We start from the raw sequence: 24,598 nt of genomic DNA, 5'->3' as shown, positions 1-24,598 counted from the left end.
CAGGGCCACCCCCACGGGGTCTTACACTTTTGTGTACACACAACCTGTATATAATTGTTGATAGAAGCTTTATTTGTAATAGCCCCAAACTGCAAACAATTAAAATGCCCTACAACAGGTGAATAAACTATGTACATCGATATCATTACTACTCAGCAATAAGATGAAAGAACTGTTAATAAAACAATTCAAATGCATCTAGAAGAATGTTAAATGAAAGAAAACTAATCTTAAAAGATCACATGCTATATTATTCCATTGATTTAACATCCTTGAAATAACAAAATTATATAGAGAACAAGTTGGTTGCTGAAAGTTAGGGAAGGTGATTGGAAATGGGGAGACATGACTGTAAAGGGATAGAACAAGAGAGATCTTTGCAGTGATGGAAGCGTTCTGTATCTTGAATATGGTGGAGGTTACACTAATCTACACATGATAAAATAGCATAGAAATATACAAACACATCGGACCAATGTCAATCTCCTGGTTTTAATTTCTGCTATAGTTATGTAGGATGCAACCAATGGGTGAAGGGTACACAGGACTTCTCTATTTCTTTGTAACTTCTTGCAAATTTATAATTATTCCAAAATAAAAAGTTTAAAAAAGAATAAAGGATAAAATTTTAAAATAGAAGGAAACATAAAATGTTTTTTTAAAACACAAATAAAACAGATTAAAGCCCCAATAAGTCTAAGGAGAATAAAGAGAAAATGAAAGTACAAAATTGGGAGCAAGAAATAAGGTATACACCTAACTATAGAAGAAATTAAGAGACCTGACATGTTCAATGGCAAAAAATTTAAAAATTTTAGGGTAAACCGTACTAGTATGGGCTCCTTTTCTAAGTAGGACCTCCTTTGATGACAACACAGTTTGTGCTCACTGAGTCCATTCCAATAAAACAAAACAGAACCCATAAAGGCCTGGGGTGGAAGCATAATTGTATGCATGAATGGCCCCTTTCCAGGTGCAGAAGATAAATTAGACTCGGTCCATGCCTTCATGTAACTTATAGATGCAGAAGTTATAAACATGTTAAGTTCAATCCAGTAGCATATTTTTAATTTTTCTTATTGATTTTAGAGAGAGGGGGGACAGAGAGAGAGGGAGAAGAAAGACTTGTTGCTCCACTAATTTATGCATTCATTGGTTGATTCCTGTATGTGTTCTGACCTGGGATCAAATCCAATACCTTGGCATACTGGGGTGACACTCTAACCAAATGAGCTACCTGGTCAGGACCTAGTAGCATACTTTTTAAAAAATATACTTTAGGAGATCCAAGATGGTGGCTGAGTAGGTAAGAAGTTACAGTCACATCCTCCCAGGACCAAACTGAGATTACAACTAAAATATGGAACAATCAACTTGAATAACCAACTAACTAAACATTAGCTGAACAAGTGTTATAACCAAGGATTTCCAGAAAAAGCCAGAGATACAAAATGGGCTGGCTCCACACTGATTGGCAAGTAGTTGAGAATTAGAGAGAGAGCTCAGCTGCTAAGGTTCCCCCTGAGGAGTGAGGGGTCTCAACCTCATGCGGGACTCTAAGGACCACAGCACTAAAGTCAAAGTGTCCACATAACATCTGGCTGTGAAAAACTGTGATCTGTCTGCCAAGGAGAGACAGTCTTCTAAGAACCCAGGCCCCCTCTTAAAGTGCCTGGGCACAAAATCTCATTCGCAGCCACTCACCTGGGCCCCAGAGGAGAGAAGGTAGCCTGGAGAGGAAGTGTTGTGTAAGGAGAGACTAGGTTGTATAGCTCTGGGGAGAGTTGGACAGCCACCAGGGTCTCTGTGATGACTCATTCTCCCACACCACCCACAGATGACATTTTGCATGGATGCAGCACTCCCCTACATACAGCATCACCCTGGGAGAATGCAATAGCCCCAGTCTCCTGAGTTCCTATAGCCATACCTTGCAGCGCTCACACACTGCACACTGCATAGCAGTCAGCTGCCTGTGCTTAAAATGTAGAGATCCAGGTGGACTCAAGGGGTGTCAAGACACTGAGTTGTGTTGCTCTGGGGTGGGGCCATCCATCCCATCTTCCCTCAAGCCTGACCAACACTATTCTTCCCATGGGAGATCTACCAGCCCTTCTCTCCTGACCAGTTCAAGCTCTGCAGAAGGTCTGGGCAGAATCCAGGACAGATTAAATTGTGTGGCTCTAGGACGGGGACCATTTTCCCCTCACACACCAGACCAGTGCAGAGCCTTCCCTTCACACAGTCAAATCTTGGGGTCTGTTTGGGCCTGATAAATTCTGCTGGACTTCTCCTGATGACTCCAAGACCCCACCCAACCACAAAGGTCTGTGGACACCCAGGAAGTGGCAACTGGCCTTGGTGTATCTTGGGACTTTTGCTATCCTCAAGCAGCACTGGCACCGATTTTGAATCTCTATCAATTAGGTGAACACCACTTGCCCCTAACTGGTGACTCACTGAGAACCTAGCTCATGAAAACTCAAGTACAGCCAGAGGCTCTTTCAGTGACTGAGACTAACAGGCAGCTGGTAGGCAGAGGCAGACAGAGGCTGATCTCCAGGTACCTTGGGCCTTTTGCTGACTTGCCCCCTGGTCTAGGTGTTGGTAGAAACTGGCCTTTCGGAGAATCTTTGCCCTTCCCACCCAACCCAGCCCCAAGAGAGTAAGCCACAAACTGTGAATTTCTTTGTAGCTCCAAACAGGTTGCCAAGGATCAGTCATAGGCAGTGTCTGGCATTGATCTGCACCAGAGTACCTCCCAAGAGACCTCAGGAACAACATACCCAGCGGCCAGCTTCAGACAACATAAGAGCAGGATCCATTTGGTTCCACAAGTGGCATATCCAAAGGGAGATCTTGGCAGGCACCAGACCCTGCTGAGGCGAATTTTGCTTCATAAGGTTGGCACCCACGTAGTAGCTTGTACACTGTAGGCAGGGTCAATTTTTAGTCAGCCAGCCTGAAGGTCAACCACATGCACAGATGAGGCAACAAACTCAAGATTCAACTACCACAGGGATGCTAACATAACTGACAAAGAAATTCCTGGAGCATCCATCTCAGGTGATCAGAGAGACAGTGCCTCTAGGTCTCATAGGACACCTACTACATTAGGCCACGTGAACAAGGCTGGGAGAAATAGGAGATCAACCTAGTACAAACAAACAAAAACAGAGAGGTAACCAAAATGGGGAAACAAAGAAACATGCCCCAAATGAAAGGAGGAATCCCTAGGAGAAACAAAACAAAAAAATGAAATGGAGGTAAGCAATCTACCAGATATAGAGTTCAAAACAATGGTTATAAGGATGCTCAACAACGTTAGTGAGAACTTCAACAGCATGAAAAAAGACACAAAACTATAAAAAAAAAAAAAAACAAAAAAAAACAGTAAGAAATGAACACATTATCTGAAATAAAGAAAACACTAGAAGGAATAAACAGGTTAAATGAAGAAGAGGATCAAATCAGTAATTTGGAAGACAAGGTAGCAGAAAACAGAGCAGCAAAAGAAAAAAGAATTCTAAAAAATAAGGATAGTTTAAGGACCTTTGGGACAACATGAAGCATAACAACATCCATATCATAGGGATGCAAGAAGGAGAAGAGAGCAAGAAAATGAGAAGTATAAAGAAATAATGAACAAAAACTTTCCTAACCTGGTGAAAAAAAAAAGACACACAAGTCCAGAAAGTTGAGAGAGTCCTAAAAGAGATGAACCTGAAGAGGCCCACACCAAAACAAATCATAATTAAAATGGCAAAGGTTAAAACAAAGGATCTTAAAAGCAGAAAGACAAAAGCAGTTAGTTACCTTGAAAGGAGCTCCCATAAGAAAGTCAGCTGATTTATCAACACAAACCTTGCAGGCCAAAAGAGACTGACACAAAATATTCAAAGCAATCAAAAGCGAGGACATACAACTAAGACTACTTTACCCAGCAAAGTTATCATTTAAAATTGAAGAATAAAGAGGCTCCCAGATAAGAAAAAATTAAAGGAGTTCATTACCACCAAACCAGTATTACAAGAATTGTTAAAGGGTCTTCTTCAAGAAGAAAAAAAAACAGACTGATGGTTGCCAGAGTGGCAGGGGGTTGGGCGACTGATAAAAAAGGTGAAGGGATTGAGAAGTACAGATTGGTATTTACAAAACAGTCATGGGGATGTAAAATACAGCATAGGAAATATAGTCAACATTGTAATAACTTTTTATGGTGCCAGGTGGGTACTGGAAATATCAGGGGGACACTTTGTAAAGTATATAATTGTCTAACCACTATGCTGTACACCTGAAACTAATAAAAAATAATAATATAAACTGCAATTGAAAACAACCCCAAAACACAGAAAAAAAAAAGAACACACTTTATAGTAGTAAGATATACTCCAAGAATAAAAGGATGGTTTTACAACTGGAAATCTTCAACGTAATTCATTATGTTAAACCAAGCAACAGCTGCCATTCCTTGTAAGATTTAAGTCAAACATTAAAAGAATGAAGCTAAGTCAATTTTCTAAAATATTAAAGACTATTTCTTAAAATTAAAAAAAGCAAATAGTACATTAAAAGGCAAAATACCAAAACTATTGTCATAAATTCAGACCATATAAAATTATCTTTACTCCCACATATTATTTTGAACCTAGAAAATAAGAAACACTAAAGAGATTAGCATTAATAATAAATTTGGTAAGATGCTATTTATTTAAAAATACATAAACTAATTTTTCTCTATTACAAAGAAAAATAGAAAAAATTTTAAAACCTTGACACACTAATAAACAAAAATGATAAAATGCCCAGGAATACATTTAAAAATATATCTAAAGGGTATATATAAAGGAGACTCTTAAAATTTATTGAAGGGTATAAAACAAGAACTGAGTAAATGGAGATATATGCCATGTTTCTGGACAGGAAGACTTTTTAAAATGTCAGTTTATAATCTAATATATAAGCTTAATACAGCTCCTGTCACAATTCCAAAGGACTTTATTTTGTAACTGGATAAAATGATTGCCAAAATAAGTTGTTAAAAAAATAGTACAGGGAAGAACTTGATTTACAAATACACTGCAAATCAAAATGGTTATGATATTGGCAGAGGACTACATTGATAGAATAGAATCTAGAAACAATTCAATTGTATTATCTATTGATTGAAGAAATATCCATGATCTATCTAGCAACTTGGTGTCTTCACTTTCAACTGTCTTTTCTTCCACTCCTCCTCAGGCACCCATACACGTTTATAATCTCTCTCTACTCCCCAAATCTCAGTCAAGAATCTCTCTGACATTGCCTATCTTTCCAGTTCACTTGCCTTGGTATGTACATTCCAAATTATTTGACCTTATTAGGAACCCCTATCCTTTGGTTCTACCATATTATTTTCCCTATTAAAAATTTCCTACTGACCTCACTAGTTAAAAGACCAATGATTGCTACAGTTAGGAGCGTACATACATCTAAGCACGAGTTTGTTTCTATGCCCTCCCAAGTACATGATAAAAATATATTAAAGGAATTAAAGAACAATCTTTAACAGTAAAGAGCATCATCCTATGAGGTATTTCTAGGTTTATGAAAAATGGAGAAAAGATGGGTGCCTCTAATGGATAAAAGAGGAGAAAAAGGAAGTCTGGAATACACAGGTGGAGCCCGCAATAGAGGTCAGAGCCCATCCGCCTGGGGTGGGTCACAGAGAAGGCCTCAGGCAGCATCAGGTATAGTGGAAGTGATGGGACAAAGTGAACCAAACATTATACACAAGCAAACTTTTTGGTAATAGAAATGTTCCAGATCTTGATTGTTATAACGTTTACATAAAGGCATTTATTTATTAAAACTCATCAAAATAGTCCTAAAATGGGTACATTTTATTTTACGTGAAACATACAATAAAGATTTTTTAAATTGCTCTAGAAACTTATCCTCCACAAATATGAAACAACACAAAGTTATCCATTGCCAATTCATGGGCAACTGGTTGAATAAACTGTGTAGTCCACAATGGAGGACTTGTGAAAGAATGAGGGGATAGCTCCATGAGCAGCAGATACACGGAGTGCTTTTTCAGATCACATTGTTTGTTTTTTTAAAATTATTCCAAAGAATGTATCTAGTAAGAAATGGAAAAAAGAATATTGCATGGTTTTTACAACACGAAACACAAGAGGAGGGCGTGAGATCAGGATGGAATCAATAGGGATGGGAACATGACTTCTCTGATTTAGCTTTTAATATGGTATTGACTTTTGAGCCATGTAAGTTTTAATTATTCAAAAGATTAAATAAATTAAAAGGGATAAAAAAGTAAATCCTAAAATTGAATACAAGCAGGAACAAATGAACTTATATCAAATAGATAATAAAACCATATAGAAAAAAAGAATTTATTCAAGTAATTTCAACACTGACTATATCCATCCTTGAGGTAACAGGTAAGGAAAAAAGAATGCAAATAATTTTTACATTTTCTTAGTAGGTTAATGGCTGGTAGTTCCATTGGTGTTGCAATTCTGAAGTCATTTTGTAAGATTGATTTAGTCATATTTCTATTAATGAAAAGTGAACAATTCAAGAGATAAGTGTAAACAGACATTTATAAATGTACATGGTTATATTCTCTTATCTAGCCCTACAAGATTTTTTTATTGTTTTAGAGAAATGTTGACTGAGTGTCTAACCTAAAAAGAAGGTGTGAGTATGACACACAGGCATATTTAACTAGCTTAAAATTCCTAGTGAATGAAATATGGCTACAGGAACATGAATTTAAAAAGGACAAATGTCTGTGGCTAGGAGCCTATACTATTCCCTGACATGCAAACTAAATGCTCAGAGCTCCTATGGCATGTGTAGGCCTCAGAGGGCCGTGGCTCAAGGATGCTATGTAGCTTGAGGTGAGGCCTGCTGTCAGTACCCGGGTCTTCCCAGGGAACTGGCAGTATCTCAGCATGGACCTCACTTGCGTTTATCTATTCTACTCAGAAGTCACTACATTGTTTATTCCCAGTTCACTGTTCTAGACTACCTTTTTGCCTGCTTAAAAACAAAACAAAACAAAACACAAAAACACAAACTGTTTGCAAAGGAAAATATACATATACCACATGGAACAAGAAACTACCACCTTAGAAATCTAATTTTCAAATGAGTCTATCAAATTTTGTTCTAGAAAGATTTTAAACCTGAAAAGAAAAAAATGCATTGTTTTCTCTATGTGAATTATAAAAATTGACTTAAGGAATAGAAAAACTAAGAAGATATACTAACAGCTAACATTTACTGAAGTACACTGTATCAAGCTTTACACTCCCTAACCTATTTAATGCCCGCAACAACCCTATGAAGTTGTTGAGACTATTATTACCCAGTTTTCAATATGAAGAAACTGAGACCCAAAACGGTTAAGTAACTAGCCCAAGCTCATACAGCAGTATAACTGGGCTGGGATCTGAGCTCACTCTGATACCAAAGGGCCACACTTAACCTTTATGCTATACTGACGTGTAGGAAACTTCCAACAAACAGGCAAGATTAACTATTCCAGCATGTAGTAAGGAATCTTCCTAATTGTATGAAGTTTGCAAAACACATAGTAACAGAAACAAGAGCCCAGTCTCACTATAACTACATAAGAAAAAAGTAGGAAGTGGTGAATCCTAGGGAGAGCTTTGCCTAAGAAAATCCAAGAGCCCTGGCCTTGGAAAGAGCAGGAAAGAACTGTGCTCCTGCTGACAGAGGAGCTGGAAAGCGCAGGGAAGGTCTGTACTCCAGCTGACCAAGGAGCTGTACCTGAGCTGCCTCTGTGGAAGGCTGGGGTATGTAGTACTTAGCAGCAGTTGTGAAATGGGAGGTTTCCTCCGCTTTGTCAGGAAACAGATTCAAACGAAACACATGCCTGCAATTTCCTGCAAATAAATATATCTTTAAAAATTACAAATTATATTTTTGCAATTTTACCTAGAAAACTAAAGAAACCCTAGCTAAACCCAAGTACCAAATGGATTAGGTAACTGGATAGACAGAAAAGTCAATAGCTTTTCCTTATTAGCAACAACTACATAGATTCTGAAATGAAAAAATTAATTCTATTTACGCTAAGGAAAAAGAATCCCTAGGAATAATTTTAAAAATGCAGGTTCAGGACCAATGTAAAGAAAACTATAAATTTAAAAAAAGTATAAAATCTGAATAAACAGATATCCTGTTTCCTAATGGCAAGTTTTACCATCATCAGTTTTCTCATAATTAATGTAGCAATATCGTGTGGTTCCAATTAAAATCCCAGTTTTTAAGAATTGATTAAAATAATTAAATTTTTGGTTTAAAATATTTTAATTATGCAATATTTCAAACAAATTCAAAAGACAAATTACTGGTAGGGAGGCTTTAGCAATATATTTTAATGATAAAGGATTAATGCCCATACCATAGTTTAGAAAGAACTTAAAAAAAATAAATAAAAAGGAAAAATAGGCAAAGGGTAAAGTAATATTTAAGACACATATATAAAAAACAAATTGAAAAACAGTGAGAAAGGACTTGCCCTGCCAGCCATAAATACATTATAGAGCCACTATCATTGAAACTTTGTTTCCCCGGGACCCTGTAGCAGTCTGATGACACATGCAGAGACCTTCTAAGAATGTTTTTTTAAAGCATAAATGAAATACACAGGATTAAAGAAAACCAGTAACACTGAAACACATTACTTTCCAAGGTTAAGAGACCATAAAATAGAAGGCCAAAAAGTAGATTCCAGGACTTATGGGATTTTATCTAGGACAAAAATGGTATTTTTCAGCTCAGTAGGAAATAGAAAGTTTAATGTAGAGTGCTGACACAAATGGCTATCCATATGAAGAGTAAGACTGCTCCCTATCTTGTGTCATAAGCAAAAGTAAATTCAAAGTTATTAAAGATTTAAAAACAAAAAATAATAAAGTCTCAGATGAAGTTAAGGAGATTGTGCATACAATCTAAGAGTTGGGGAACCAAGAAAGCATAAAATATAAAAAAAAATTACTTTAAAAAAAAAAACATAGCATGGCCAAAAAAAAAAAAAAAAAATCAAGAAACAAATGCTTAAAACATACACATATGGTTTATTAACTGTACTATACAAAGAGTTCATGTAACAAAACCACAAAAAACTGAACAGAAAATCTGACAAAGGACATGCATAAGTATTTCAAAAAGGAACAATTCCAAAGAGCCTACAAACATAAATAAAATGCTCTAAGAAAATGCAGGCACACTCTCCCCCACAGCAGGCCAGCGCCTTTCCCTTCCCCTCAGGTGGTTACCTTTGCCATTCTCTCTCCTAAGCTCCAAAGCCCTTCCTCTGCCCCCATAACTTGTTTGCTGAGCCTACTCTACACAGCCCAGCTGACTCACTTCTACTACCTCTGTAACTTCTTTATCTTCATTGTTGAAAATATTACAGATGTCCCCTTTTTATCGTCATTGATCCCCTCCACCCCCTCATCCATCCAGCCACAGGCCTTCCCCACACCAGTGTCTGTGTCCATGGGTTATGCTTATAAACACTTAAGTTCTTTGATTAATCTCTCCCCAACCACTCCCCCCTCCTCACCTTCCCTCTGAGATCTCTCAGTCTGTTTCATGCTTCTATGTCTCTGGATCCATTTTGTTCATAAGTTTGTTTATTATATTTCACATATAAGTGAGATCATGTGGTATTTGTCATTCTCTGACTGGCTTATTTCACTTAGCATACTTTCTAGTTCCCTCCATGCTGTGCCAAAGGATAAAAGATCCTTCTTTTTTACAGCTGCATAGTATTCCACAGATGTGTGTATATATATATATTAACATAAGAAAAATACAGTTGTTATGTAAAGAGTACAACAGAAAGCATTCAACTTTCAACATGGAATCAATAATATGGCTCTGCCATAATTGTTTTTCATGAGTTAAATACTTACCGTCCTTCCTCAACACCCTGAAGAGATTTCAAGGAAGGAAGTCTCTGAGTAGGGAGTGAGACAGCATAATAAGCCAGGACAAGTGGAATAGGGAAACTGAGACAATAAACAGCCAAACGTTATACAGTCATCTAGCAAATCTCAAACGCCTATCTTCCCTAACCAAGGACACTTAAAAGTGAATAGCTTCAATAACCCTAACTAGGGAAATAGCAGAAATCCCTTTAGTGCCATTTGTGCCAACCACAAATAAGGATGGATGAAGTCAGGGGAGTAAGTCTCATTTTGGTGCATCAGCATAAAGCTGGTGAATATTCTATTGAGATCCTCCCCGAAACTCCCAGCCTTTAAAACCCTCAAGATGAAGAACCAAGCACCAGCTACCTCGCTTGCGCGCTGTCTCTGTCTCTCTCTCACTAGCATGCGCCTTTTCCTTCCCCCTCTTCTTCCCTGTCAGGCAAGTTACCTTTCCCTTTCTCTCTCCTAAGCGCCAAGGGCCCTTCTTCTGCCTCTAACTTGTTTGCTGAGCCTACAAAGGTCAGCTGGCTCACTTCTACTACCTCTATAACTTTCTAAATGAACTTTCTCTTATAAATTGAAGGGAAAAAAAGCAGCAAACTAAAATAATCATTAACACCTTAAAAATATCAAAGTGGCAAAAATTAAAATTTAGAACACCTCCTGCCGCTGTTGGAGAACGCAGGGGGAAAGCAATACACTCACATATTACTAGTGAAAATGTAAATTGTTACAGATTTTTGGAAGGCAATCTATAAAATACATCAAAACTGAAAAACAATAAAACAAAAAACATTTTGTTTGGCCCATGGATCCAACTCTTAGTATCTAGTGCATAGACACAAAAGGGTCCATGTACAAGGGCATTTACTGCAGCACTATCTGCAAAGGCAAATATTAGAAACTATATAAACTCCCATTACGAGAGGAATGGTTAAACAGCGGTAATCCATACCATGGAATATTAATGTTGTACAATCTTTGAAACATGTTACATGCATCTAAGTTGGTCTGGAGGGCCTCTGACAATCTTTAGTTAGATAAGAACAGCAACATGCAGAGATGAATATACAGATCCCATTTTTTAAAAAAATAAGAGTAAAATAAATATACACACATATTTGCATATGATTATAGAGGCATGGAGAAATGCAAAAAGGATGCACATGCCAGGTTGTAATGCTGATTACCTCAGGGAGGACAGGGGAAGAGTGCGTGTTCCCGTAGCAGAGAAAATTAAACCAAAAAAACATGAGACCCTATAAAACAAGGGGTCCTTAAAATCTTATATATAAAGTTAACTCATTTATATATGTATATATCCACAAAGAAATATATAAAGTAACCTCACTAAAATATTGTTATTTAAGAATAACGGCTTTCAAGTGATAGTCACCAACATATTTGAGCCCGATGGACATATGCACTCACACAGCATACATTTAGTTGTAAGAAAAAAGAAAATCCTACTCAAACTGGCTTCAACAAAAAAGGAATTTATTGGCTCTCATAAGTGGAAAGTGCAGAAATAATCTGACTTCAGTTCCAATTTGATGGAGTTTCCAAATTGCTTCAGGGTTCCAAGTGCCCTCAGGCTGGCTCCTTTATGTTACACAAATGAGCTGCAGAGCAAGGTCCAGGAGAATCCTCACACCACACTATCTCCAAGAAGGTGTCTTCGTCAGCAGTTCCTGAGGAAGCCTCAGCAAACATCTTGTATCTAAGTAGTCTGATCTGGGTCAGGTGCCTGTTCCCAAACCACTGTGTGTGTGTGGGGGGGGGGGGGCGGAGTCCTACCCAAACTACATGTGTGATGGGGGTAGTTAACCAAAGAAAGAGTGGGTGGCAATGTGAGAGAAGGAAGTGGATGCTGGATGGGCAACCACAACGTACATGAACAAGGAACATATTGAATAAAATATTAAAAGTACTCAATCTAATTGTATTCAAAGAAATACAAATACAGTGAAGTAATTTGTTGCTTATCAGGTTAATAAAAAGAAGAAATATTGTTTGCATGTGTGAGAGAGATGGTAAGGGGCAGAACTGAGAATAGAAGCTCACACTGCTATTCAAAAGGTGCTTATGTGCAAGCAGTTTTAACCTAAAAGGCACATAAGCAAATTTTACACCACAATTAGAAACATTACTGGTTCCTAAATATGAAGCAAAAAGCTAGCAACAAATACTAAAATTTAAAGCCCCATAACACAACAGAAGTTGACTACCTTTTTTTCCTCCTCCATCCTGATAGATGTTTCCATTTTGGAAAAAATAAAGTTAAAATTAAATACAAGACACAAATTCTGAAAAGAAAAGGAAAAAAAGATCAGAGATTCCTGGGTAAATCTATATTCTTTAGCTCTGAGTCTTGACTTGGCCTATCTATTTCTGTCTACTCTCTTCTTTCAACATTCCTGGACGAAACCCAGGATGGAGTCTATAGTTGATTAATCCTGGTATAGCTGGGGTCAGAACTAGTAAAATGTCCTGAAAATTAATTTTACCCCATGCCAACTAGGGAATATATATGAAGGAGAAAAAATTTCCTAAGTATGACTGTTGAAATAGACCTCAATAGATAGAAGCATAAGTTTGAATACTGAGAAGACTTAAAATCTAGAGTACCTAAAGGATTATTCCAGTTGTCTTGAAAATCAGAAAAAATATACACTAAACTATTTAAAAATATTATGGCTATGAGGTAGGTCAGTGCCATCCCACCGGTAGAACAAGTAGTGGCATAAGATCGAATGCTCTTACAAGCTATGTGACCAGTCCCACACTTTGTACACAATCATGTATATTTCTTAAGTATGCAAACTACAATGAATCAAAATGAAGTCCAATTCCACTGCACTCAATTAGCAAGTCAAAGCCAAGCGTGAATTTGTAGATGGGAATTAAATACTTGACATGAAAATACACCCCAGATTTGAGAAAAATTTAATTTTTCTCAAATCCAGTTACACATAAGAAGATGCCATAAGTCCCCTGATTTTGTGCTATTCTAAGTCAGATTTTCATTCCACCCTGAGAAGGTAAAAGAACTAAGAGACAACCTAGTCCACTACCTTAACTTTTTCGTTAAATGACTTACCTGGCTGACTTACATCAATGGGATTTACTCTATAACCCAAAAATCTGAAATACGTCTATTATAATAAAAAAGAACAAGAAGTAGGGAAATTCTTTCAACCCTGCTGTCACTAATCACAGCAAAGGGAGAAGTGGTCAAGAGCATGGACTCAGCAGTGAAGATGCCTTAACTGGAACCCAGCTCCATCACTGATTAGCTATGTGATCTTTGGGAAGTTACCTAACATACTTGTGTTTCATTATCCTCATCTTTAAAATGGGCATAATAGGAGTACCAACCAATCTCTTAAGGTTGCTATGAGGTTTCATGAGATAATCCAGCACTTCGAATAGCACCTCGCACCAAGGAAACTTTTAGTAAATGCTAACTATTACTCCTAATATAAATTGAATAGTTATTTGTCTGTTTAGGCCTATGTCAATAATCCTAGAACTCAAACACTATATCCTAATTGTTCTAATTTGCACCATCTCCATAAAGTACTTTAAAACTACTTCAAATGATTGGAAAATAAAATTAACAAAATCTTTTCAGTGGCTAATTTTAGATATTACAACTATTTCTCTTAGAAAACCTCCTCCGTGAAACAATAAGCTTGCAACAAAATAGTAAAGGGAAAGCCAAAGAATACAATAGAATTTGAATAACATTATATTCAGAGGTTCTTCAGCTGATGAGAGTAATAGGGAAATGTATAATACTTCCTGAACAAATGCATCTAGGGAAAGCAAGCTATATTTATTCAAAAACTATAAAAGGTTACAATATAAATCAAACAAAATTAGCTTTAAAAAGTTAAGTGACTCATGTATCCAAATTCTGATCAAATCAAGGCAACAATACAAGGTACAGGAAGATTATTATATAGCCCAAGGAGCAAAGAGCAATAAACAGAAATGTCTTGTCAATATAGATACATGAATATTCAAATCTACAGTTTTAACATAACACGAACAAATCCTAAGTACATGTATTGGCTACCTTTTTCCAAAGTAGTAAATGTTTTATACTTGGTAAAAACATACATACTATATAGAACTTTTAATTACATGTAATGAGGTCTAACAAGTGTGAATAATGTAGAATGTAAGTTTTATATGAAGGTGGACATTTCAGAAAGAACTCAACTTCAAGTAAATCCATTATCACATGTATTGCAAAGATGATCCACAAAGATGCTTATCCTTTGCAACTACATACAGAGAACAAAATGCCTAGAAATTAATATAAGGATCTTACTGTGAAGGATATTATAGTGATTGACCTGTCTGAAAAGACAAATTACTTATTTGGAGGCTTAAATAGCAGAGGTCAATGTGAATTAAATAGTATGTGTAAAAAAAAAATACAATATACAATAGCTAGAGGTTAGAAAACTGATAGTGTTGGAAAGATTTATTAGTCTGTACAGGTAAGTTTTAATAAAATATTGACTACTTGTTACAATAAATTACCAAGATTTTCATTGCAACAGTGTTTTCCCACACCCATCAAAATCTGGAAGCAATATGTCTTTCTCAAATTGTCATATAGTGTTTTTTATCCCAACCCTCAAAACACATAGGTTTTTTAATACAGACAAGCCATTTATGGAAGTCATAAGATACAGCTATTCATAAACATTACACAAGCTACAATGGAGGTACCTGGACAACCACCACCAACATTTATAAAAAAAGGTGTTGGTTTAAAAGTGTAAGTACTAACATGAGCCACATAAACATACTACTCATGTCTTTCCACAACCAAAATGGGGAAAACCTTATTGCCATTTTGCCAACCACCACATAACTAAAAATGCTGCACAAAGAGTCATGAATCCAATGTACATATCACAGAATTAAAACTCCAGTTAAGCAACTGAGCTACTCATTGACTTAAAAAGATCAAACTTCTTTAACATATCAATGCTATCTTAGAAGCATCATCAAAACAGAGATTTAATTATAAACTGGCCTGGATTACATCCTGTAAAGAGAATTTTGCTTAGTACCAAAGGAGAATCTGTCGGCAAACATCCTAGGGAAGCTGTGGAATCATGCTCTTTGTTTTTCTTGAAGAAATTCACCAGGTTGGATACCTGTAATGGCCCAGTGGTTCTAGGAGTTCTATACACCAATTAATTCAGTAATTGATAGGAGTATTTAAGCAAAAAGAACAACAAAAGTAGACCTTGTTCTCACATATATAATTAGATAGGTGGATTTTTAAAAATCACATGATAAATGTATATCATAAAATCAAGTGTACTTATAAAAGTACACCAATTTTATGTTACATAAAAAAACTGTAGACTGCAAACTGTGCATGCTTACCATAAATAACATTTTACCTGGGAAAGCCAATGAGTGAGATTTCTTTTTTATGCCATGATACAAAACAAATATGTGCAAACTGCAAGGTCCCTAAAATAGCAGTTAAAGAGTTTATATACAGAAAGATGTCACTATCTGATCAAATATGGCATTTCCCAGAGTTTATAACACAGAACAATAACCTCCACAGGCTCCTCCTCCATGGCCTTCTTCCCTGTGTGACAGTTTGACTCCCTTATTCTGGTTCTCACTTTCCCACAGTCCAGGCGTCTGAATGATCTTTTCAACAAGTTCCTCAAAGGCACACTGTACACCATCACAGGTTTTTGCACTTGCCTCTGAAATTCAAGGGAAAATGTCATAGTATATTCCTTCTGGTCATATGTTTATATTTTTACGGGAAACTATTATGGCATAAATATCAGCCGACAATATGTAAAGAGTCAAATCAACAATTCCCCCCCGACAGGTTTAATATTGGTTAATTTCCTCCAACTCTCAATGCCTGTCAGCTTTACCATTAACGCATCTCCCAGATCTGTGAACTTTCTACCACCTGCCACTGCCACCGCAGTCAAAGCAACCAGCTTTATTCATCTGGTCTATTAAGAGATTAACTAGCCTCTTGCTTCTGCTTCTCATGGTCCATTTTCTACACAAATGGGTCCTTTTTTTAAAGAAAATCAGGTCACAGCACTACTCCCTTGCTTTCCACCACACTTGAATAAAATCTATTTCTTTACCATATCCTGTGAGGTCCAACATGACCTTTTAAACCTCATCTCCCATTATCACCACCCTTTCCCCCAACATACACTGCTCCAGTCCACAAGCTTTCTTCCTGTTTCTTAAATACATTAAACTGGTCCCTACCTCAGGAAATATTTGCTATTCTCTCAGCCTGAGATGCTTTCCCTTTAGGTCTTCATATGAGTGTTTCTTGCTCAAATGTCATTGCCTTGCCAGGCCGGGTGTGGTTCAGTGGTTGAGCATGGAACTGAGATCCAGATCGCAATTCGATTCCCAGTCAGGGCATATGCCCGGGTTGTGGGCTCGATCCAGTCGGGGGCGTGCAGGAGGCAGCCGATCAATGACTCTCTCTCATTATTGATGTTTCTATCTCTCTCTTTCCCTCTCCTTTCCTCTCTCTGTGAAATCAATAAAAATATATTTTTTAAAAAAATGTCATTGCCTTAAAGAACTCTCAATAATCAGTTCCCATGCCAGTTGTCCTCTCTCCTTACAATGTTTTATTACCTTCAGAGCATTACTTACTTGTTTCCCAAACTAGAACATAAGCTCCATGAGAACAGGAAGTTTGTTCTATTCACTATTATATCCTCAGTGTTCAATCAACATTTATTGAATAAACTAATAAATACTGAAATGAAGGACACCCAGCAAGTATGCAATAGAGTTCCTTTCTAAAATTCCCTATACCTTCCATTTATAGCACCCTGCTTCTACCTATATATGATGTTCTCCCATATCAATTTCTTGATTCCTAGAAAATTCTAACACCATGGAATAGCTAAATTGGTAATTCCTAAAGCTGGCTTCACATTTGGATCAACCAGGGTGTTTTTTATATATTGCCTTCTAGGCTTTCTTTCAGACCTGTGATAAGGTCCAGGGACCTGTAATTTTAAAAAGCTCCTCAGGTGCTTCTGATATAGGCGGTCTACTTTTCTAGATGACAGAGTTAGAAAACTTTTTTTGTAAAGGGCTAAATAGTAAATATTTTAGGCTTTGTGCCATATGGTTTCTACTGTAACTGAACTCTGCCATGAACCCAAAAGCAGCCACAGACTATACGTAGGTGACTAGGCGTGGCTGTATTCCAACACAAATGATGGGGTCAGATCTGGCACCTACTGTAGGTTTGCCAACCCCTGCTCTACCATGCTTTTAAAATACTAATGTGCATATGAATCATATGAAGATTTTACTAAAATGCGAATTCTAATTCAGAAAATCTGGTTACAGCTTCAGATGAAGCATTTCTAGCAAGCTCCCAGGTGGTGCCACTGTTGCCAGCACATGGACCAGCAAGGTACAACTTTAGCACTGGAAGCCTGGCTTTACTGAGTGGCATTACACCCTGAGAGGAATGACCTGACTGTGTTCTGTATGACTTCATATAATGTGATCCTATTTTTTATTACAGAAGGAAATATAAAGAACCTGATTCTATAGTTAGATTTTATAGCACAAGACAACTATAAACTAAATACATATCATTTGTAATTCATAAAGAGAAAAATTTAGCAGAAATTCCATTTTTAAATTGCTCATTAATAATAAAATGACATTCACACACCTACCTATAAATAACATGGAATGCTTTCGTGCAAATTTCAAGCCTTCATTTCTATCAACTTCACGATTTTCCTAAAAGATAGATGCAAAGATTTTTAAAAAGCTACCAAAATATAGAGCCAAAATGTCAAGTGTCTAACTTCTTACCTTATCAATTTTGTTTCCAACTAGCATGTTTACTATGTCATTTCTCGTGCAGTATGTTTCCAATTCATTTAACCAATTATCCAGTTTAACAAAGGTGTCTCTTCTTGTGACATCATAAACTGAAGTAAAAAGAGTCATCTATTAATTATTTAAAAATAAGAAGGATAGACATCATATTTTTGATATGTAAATAGCAACTAACATTACTATATAGATAAGTTTGTTTTTTGAAACCTCTGATGCTTAACAATCAGTGTCCACTGATCTGGATGGAAGAAACAAGCAAGTATACGAAAAAAATACAAATACAAACACATTTCAATTTTATTCACACACACTGTGAAAGGAATTAAATTATATCCTGTGTGATAACTGAAAATTAATTTAAGCAAAACAACTACTTCCCCCATTCATAACAAGAAAAATAAGTTTACCCAAAAATCAAGTGTTTCAGCTTAAATTTGTACAAAATACCAAAAATTTTACATGAATTTAATCATCTATGACCCTGTTAATTTGTTTCTTACAAAGACCTGAATTTGAAAAACTATGTAAAGTTAGTAGGTGGAATCCTGATTGTCTGTCTCTATTATCACTTTCACATTATTCTGCATTATAATAAATAAAGAGCTTTATTAATTTACAGTATTTTCTACACTTAGGAGATGCTAAAACCAAAATAAGACTCACTGTCAAATTAACAGAAGTAAAACCAAAGCTTCATAAGTCACACTATGAAAGATTTCCCCACACAACTGACCAATATTCATTTTAAACTGTTTCCTAGGAGCATTTAGAACAAGCACTTTTCAGCATGCCCTGAAGACAATGGCGACCAGAGCAGTGTCTGAGGTGGGCGGTGTAGGTCCTGCTGCTCCAGAACCGGGCCTGCACACCTCCGCGCCTCCCAGCACAGCATCTATCATCTCTGGCCCAGCTCTATCACAGGAAGGTTGTTGATCATTATGAAAATCCCCAAAATGTGGGGTCTCTTGACAAGACATCTAAAAATGTTGGAGGATCTGTGGGGGCTCCAGCATGTGGTGATGTAATGAAATTACAAATTCAAGTAGATGAAAAGGAGAAGATCGTGGGTGCCAGGTATAAAACATTTGGCTGTGGTTCTGCAACTGCCTCCTGCTCTTTAGCCACTGAATGGCTGAAAGGGAAGACAGTGGAGGAAACCCTGGCCATCAAAAACACAGATATCGCCAAGGAATTCTGCCTTTCCCTAGTGGAACTTACAGCAGTGTTCCATGCTGGCTGAAGATGCGATCAGGGTTGCCCTGGCTGATTACAAACTGAAATAAGAACCCAAGAAAGGCGAAATGGAGAAGAAATGAGCCCTTGGCGAAGCTTCCAGCAGGACATATCAGCTGCTTACCCACCTGCCATGCAGTCACCAGAGATCTCATAAGCGCCTCGCACACTATAATGAAAGAGCTGTGTGATGCCCACAATACCTACATTTGCTGTCCACACTGTGGCTCTAAGACAAGCAAAATACAGTTTAATTGTTCTGAATCCTGTGGCTTCTTTCAGCCCACTTTTATCACCTTAACCCAATTTGTGTATATTTTGTATTGTGTGTATGGCCTCAAAGCTAAAATCGGTAACTAAGTCTAAAGTTTTGATTGTGCATGAAGTACACAAATATCTATTTTACCTGAATCTTCTTTGGAAAGATTACCAGTAGAATGCCTTGGTATGATCAGTTGATAGAACCAAGTATTGTTCATAAAATAGATCTGTACATATGTTTTTATTTACATATATATGTGTGTGTATACGTATATATATAACAAAAGAATGTAAGACCAAAAAAAAGGACAAGCACTTTTCAACAACTTACACTGAGATCTACATTTGGTTTTTAAATTTTGTGTGATTATGAATCAACAGTGTTAAGTGCTTTGTGCTATTTTTTAGGACTGATAAAAAGGCTGCTTACTCAAGATCAGTTTCTGGTAATTAACTACTCAAGACTAATGAGGACTAATCCTCATTAGTTCCTTATTAACATGTGCTTTTAAATCAAATAATATCAGTCTGATCTTTATTTTTTAATGCCAAAGGGTTGAAAATAAGTTTTAAAAGTTACCACTGTAATTAGCTAATATTAATAACAGGAAAGGAGCAAAGGGAAGGCCAGATGTTATAAGCATGGTCATTTGGGAAGCTTCACCAGGAGGCTGCAACTTTATACTCCCCAGGGAACCACCATTCCCCACAGATCACTGGGGGAAGGGGTCCAACAAAGGGAAAGATGGATGCATGTGCAGTGAGTTGGGGTGACATAGGAAAGGTGCTTGACTGTCGGTCTAACCTGGGAACAAAACTAATTGGCCAGAGTAGTAGAACCAATGCAAGCCCACAAAAATTTGGGAATACATAATCTGCAGACAAAGAAATTCTCTTTCTTATGCCTCTGGCTTTGCTCCTGCTTCCTTGCACTTGCCCATGTTCCATCCCTAGCCATGTGGCCCTAGAAGCCATGTCGATGCCACACGCAATGTACTGCACATGGGACAAGCTAACCTAGCAAGATGCTGGACTGGACTGTGCAAATATGGAAAGGAGGTTCTGGGCAGTGGCTTTAATCCTAGCTCTGCTGAAGACAAAATGGGATTTTTTTCTTGGCGGGACAGAAGGAGATGGGCCTTGGAAACTCAGAAATTTCATAGAAATAAAACGTTCCACAAAGCTCATCCTCCCGTGGGGGGCTCTGGAAATTCTTATTCCAGCAGCGCCCTAAGAAACCAACTTCAACCAGCAACAGGTGGGGATATAGCACCCCACCAGTAAATTTCAATATTCATTAATATTAAATGAATATAATGTCAAGTTACACAAAAGTAGCCCTAAAGAAAAATAAAACAAAAACTTATTGACTTTCACACATAAGGAGAATCAGAAATTCCTGTAGTAAACAACAATATTTTTAAAATAGTATATTAGAGATTCCAAAATGGAGGTGGATTGCGTGGACACTACACTGAACTCTCCCAGGACGAAACTGGAATTACAACTAAAATACAGAAAAATCATCCTGAATAATCAACTGCAACTGAAGACGTGCTGAAGAGCACCCTCATAACCAAGGAGGAGAAGTGGAGACTGCATAGAAACTGGTAGGAAGTGTGGAGGCACTGGCAGCAGCTGAAAGCCCATAGGGAGATCTCAGCTGTGGGGGGTTCCCACTGAGAACTCTGGGGTCTAAACCCCAAGTTGTCAGCTGATTTTTCATCAGTAATTCTACAGGCCAGAAGGGAATAACATGAAGTATTCAAGGAAATAAAAAGCATGGATCTGAAACCAAGACTATTCTATCCAGCAACTCATTCAAAAGGGACTGCTGTAGCCCAGCTGGGAGTGGCTCAGATGTTGAGCATAGACCTAGGATCCAGGAGATTGCAGTTCGATTCCTGGTCAGGGCACATGCCCAGGCTGTGGGCTTGATTCCCAGTTGGGGGCATGCAGGAGGCAGCCAATCAATGACAACTCTCTCATCACTGATGTTTCTATCTTTTTCTCCCTCTCCCTCTCTCTGAAATCAATAAAGATATTTTTTTTGAAAAAAGAGGCTGCTATAATAGGAAGTAGAATGCTTGGTGGGGCTCTTCTGTGAGGCCGTCTGGACCAGGGCTTTTGTTTGCTGGGAGTTTTTTGATTACTGCTTTGATTTCATCAGTTGTTATTGGCCTATTCAGGTTTTCTGATTCTTCCCGATTCAGTTTTACATGCTCTCACTCATATGTGGAATCTAATGAACAAAATAAACTGATGAATAAAACAGATCCAGAGACACAGAAGCATGGAACACACTGAGGAGTCTCAGAGAGAAGGCAGAGGTGGGTGGGAAGAGATTAACCAAAGAATTTATATGCATATTATGCATAACCCATGGACACAGACAATAGGGGTGGGGGCGGGTGTGGGGTAGAAGGGGTCAAGGTGGGAAAAGGGGACATCTGTAATACTTTCAACAATAAAGACAAATTTAAAAAAACAACAACTAAGGTCCCAGTACCTACTCTCCCTCCCAGGAGTACCCCACTCTTCCCTCCCCTATCTTCCCCCTTTCTCCACACGCATGCATCTCCTAAACTCTAAGCGACCCCACGAGGCGAGGCTTGCAACCAGGGTAGCAATGGGCAGTGGCAGTTCATCCCGGGCAAGCCCCCTGAACCTGTCCCTAAGGCCCCCTTTTCTCTGACTTTTTAGTGAGCCTAAAGAGCCCAGCCCAGGCTCATTTCCCCAGCCCTTGCTTGTTTCACTGTCCCCAGCTTTAATAAAAGTCCTCCAAAATTCATAAATAAATAAATAAAACAGTATATTAAAGTAAAAACTTACCTAATATAACGCCCTGTGCACCTCTATAATAGCTGGGAGTTAATGTTCTGAACCTCTCTTGACCAGCAGTATCCTAAAAGTGACAATCAATTACTATTAAATAAAACAAAGTATAAATAACAGACATTTAAGAGTAGAAAGTAAACAGCATTATTGAAAATATCAATGCACAAGCTGATTTAAAACTTGAAATTTAAATGTGTTCTCTTAATGATGTTATATTAAATAAAATTAAATGCTGACTCATCTCTCAAAAAATGCAACTAAGTAAAGGTGTTCTACCACTTTGAATTTAAGATTTTTATCACACATAAAACCCATTTCATTGAAAGCCATGGTTTTCAACTCTGGCTGCACAATGAAATTTCCTGAGAAACAGGTTCTAATACACAAATACTCTGATTTAACTGGTCTAGGGACTGAGGGAAGTTTTTAAGATCTTCCCAGGTGATTCTAACAGAATCAATACTGAGAACCACTGATTTAAAGAGAATTACAGGGGTGTCTTATTTTACGTAAGCAACTTTTAGGGTGGACTTTTTAAAGTGTTTCCTATATATCTTCTTTTAGGAAAACACATAAAACCAAACCACTCCTTATTTCTGACTCCTGCTAGGGGTGATAAACATAAACTGTACACTAGCAGGTAATTAAGATTTCATGAGGAAGGAACCTCATTTGCTTAGTCACCACTTTAACCCCAGTGCCTACTGAAAGTCCTACCATAGGATAGCTGCTTAATTTCTGTTGGGGGAAAATAATAAGTCTCTACATCCAGGATGGTTCCTCTGTCTTCTTTACACCATCCTTGGACTGTGGTTTCAAGGTACCTAAGATTATGTAAAGCAGCAGCTGGCAATCTGCTGCCTCAGCCACCCACCTGTTTTATTACATAAGGTTCTATTAAAGTTTTATTGGAACACAGCCAGGCCCATTTACTTATGTACTGCCTCAGTGTTGGGCTAAATTATTTACTATTCAGCCTTTTATGAAAAAGTTTGCACCAGAGAAGACAAGAGTTGGGGGACTGGGTGAAAAAGGTCAAGAGATTAAGAAGTATAATTTGGTAGTCACAAAACTGTCACAGGGATGTAAAGTACAGCATTGGGAATATAATCAATAATACTGTAATAACTATGTGTGGTGACAGGTGGGTACTAAAAATATTGAGGGGAAGACTATAAAGTTTACGACTGCCTAACCACTATACTGTACACCTGAAACTAATATAAAATAATGATGAATGTAAACTAATTGAAAAATGAAATTTAAAAAGAAAAAATTTGCAGTTTGCTAATGTAAAGTACCCTGAAAAAAAATAAAGATGTATATCAAATGTCAACTTAGCTACCAGCCCCAAGGTTGTAAATGCAAGTTTAGTTATGAAGCAAACAGAAGCTAGCTCCTTTACATATAAAAAGTGTTAATAACCTCTAAGAGGTTTATAAGATTGGAGAGAAATTTTAAACCAGCAGTGCCAGGCTCCAGCAATATCTAATTTCTTTGCCTGGCCAAAGTAGAGAATGCTTTAAGAAAACAACAAGGTAGAGAGTATATGAGGTACTTTATAGCCCCAGGAGAGAAACTTAGGAAAATAACTTTCATGTAAATCATTCTGCACATCCACTGCTCTTCCAGATAAACTTACATCAATGTAGGATGTCCTTGGCTTTCAGATTATCACCACTACAGAAACTACGCCCCCGCCCCACACCCCTGCAATAATGAAGTGAAAAAGTAACGAAATTAAAATTAAACTTTCTAGCTCTGGCCAGTGTGACTCAGTCGGCTGGAGTGTCATCCTGTATACTAAAAGGCTGCAGGTTTGATTCCTAGTCAGGGCACATGGTTGCAGGTTTGGTCCCCAGTCAGGGTATATACTAGAGGCAACAGATCTCTTTCACAGTGACAGTTCTGTCTATCCCCCTCTCCCTCCCTCTCTAAAAGCAGTAAAAACATATCCTCGGGTGAGAATTTAAAAAAAAGTTAAACTTTCTAAGAAACAAATTTTTGAGATAAAATAATTTCTCTCTTTACAAAAATTCTCTTTGCTTATAAAACCTGCCTGATATTTATCCAATTTGGACCAGCCAATGTGGTTCAGAGGTTGAGCATCGATCTATGATCCAGGAGATTTCAGTTTGATTTCCAGTCGGGGCACATGCCCAGGTTGCAGGCTCAATCCCCAGCAGGGGGTGTGTGGGAGGCAGCCTATCAATGATTCTCTTTCATCACTGAAGTTTCTGTCCTTCTCTCCCCCTTCCTTCCTCTCTCTAAAATCAATAAAGTACTACAACAGGCATATAGATCAATGGAACAGAACAGAGACTCCAGAAATAGACCCACACCATTATGGTCAGTTAATATTTGACAAAGGAGGCAAG

The 24,598-nt window shown here is 37.5% G+C and overlaps 1 protein-coding gene and 1 pseudogene across 2 annotated transcripts in view; one reads left to right on the top strand and one right to left on the bottom strand.

Annotated features, from left to right (window-relative positions):
• Nucleotides 1-13,797: 13,797 nt before the first annotated feature.
• RAB18 (RAB18, member RAS oncogene family) overlaps nucleotides 13,798-24,598 on the bottom strand; it is a 37,848-nt gene continuing 27,047 nt past the window's right edge. Inside the window, exons 4-7 of one of the 2 annotated variants that reach the window (XM_016211756.2) lie at nucleotides 22,215-22,287; nucleotides 17,862-17,980; nucleotides 17,720-17,786; nucleotides 13,798-15,733 (exon numbers count right to left, since the gene is read on the bottom strand). In XM_016211756.2, coding sequence (XP_016067242.1) covers nucleotides 15,558-15,733; nucleotides 17,720-17,786; nucleotides 17,862-17,980; nucleotides 22,215-22,287 — 435 coding nt within the window. In that variant the 3' untranslated portion in view covers nucleotides 13,798-15,557. The remainder of the gene's footprint in view (nucleotides 15,734-17,719; nucleotides 17,787-17,861; nucleotides 17,981-22,214; nucleotides 22,288-24,598) is intronic. The other variant, XM_016211757.2, reaches the window with a different exon arrangement.
• Nucleotides 18,690-19,204, top strand: LOC148094246 (iron-sulfur cluster assembly enzyme ISCU pseudogene; annotated as a pseudogene).

The sequence above is a fragment of the Miniopterus natalensis genome, chromosome 1 (genome assembly GCF_054644295.1).
Source record: "Miniopterus natalensis isolate mMinNat1 chromosome 1, mMinNat1.hap1, whole genome shotgun sequence".
NCBI classification, from domain to species: Eukaryota; Metazoa; Chordata; class Mammalia; order Chiroptera; family Miniopteridae; genus Miniopterus; species Miniopterus natalensis.
The sequence above is the reverse complement of the archived record's forward strand: the minus strand, read 5'-3'. Positions and strand labels throughout refer to the sequence as shown.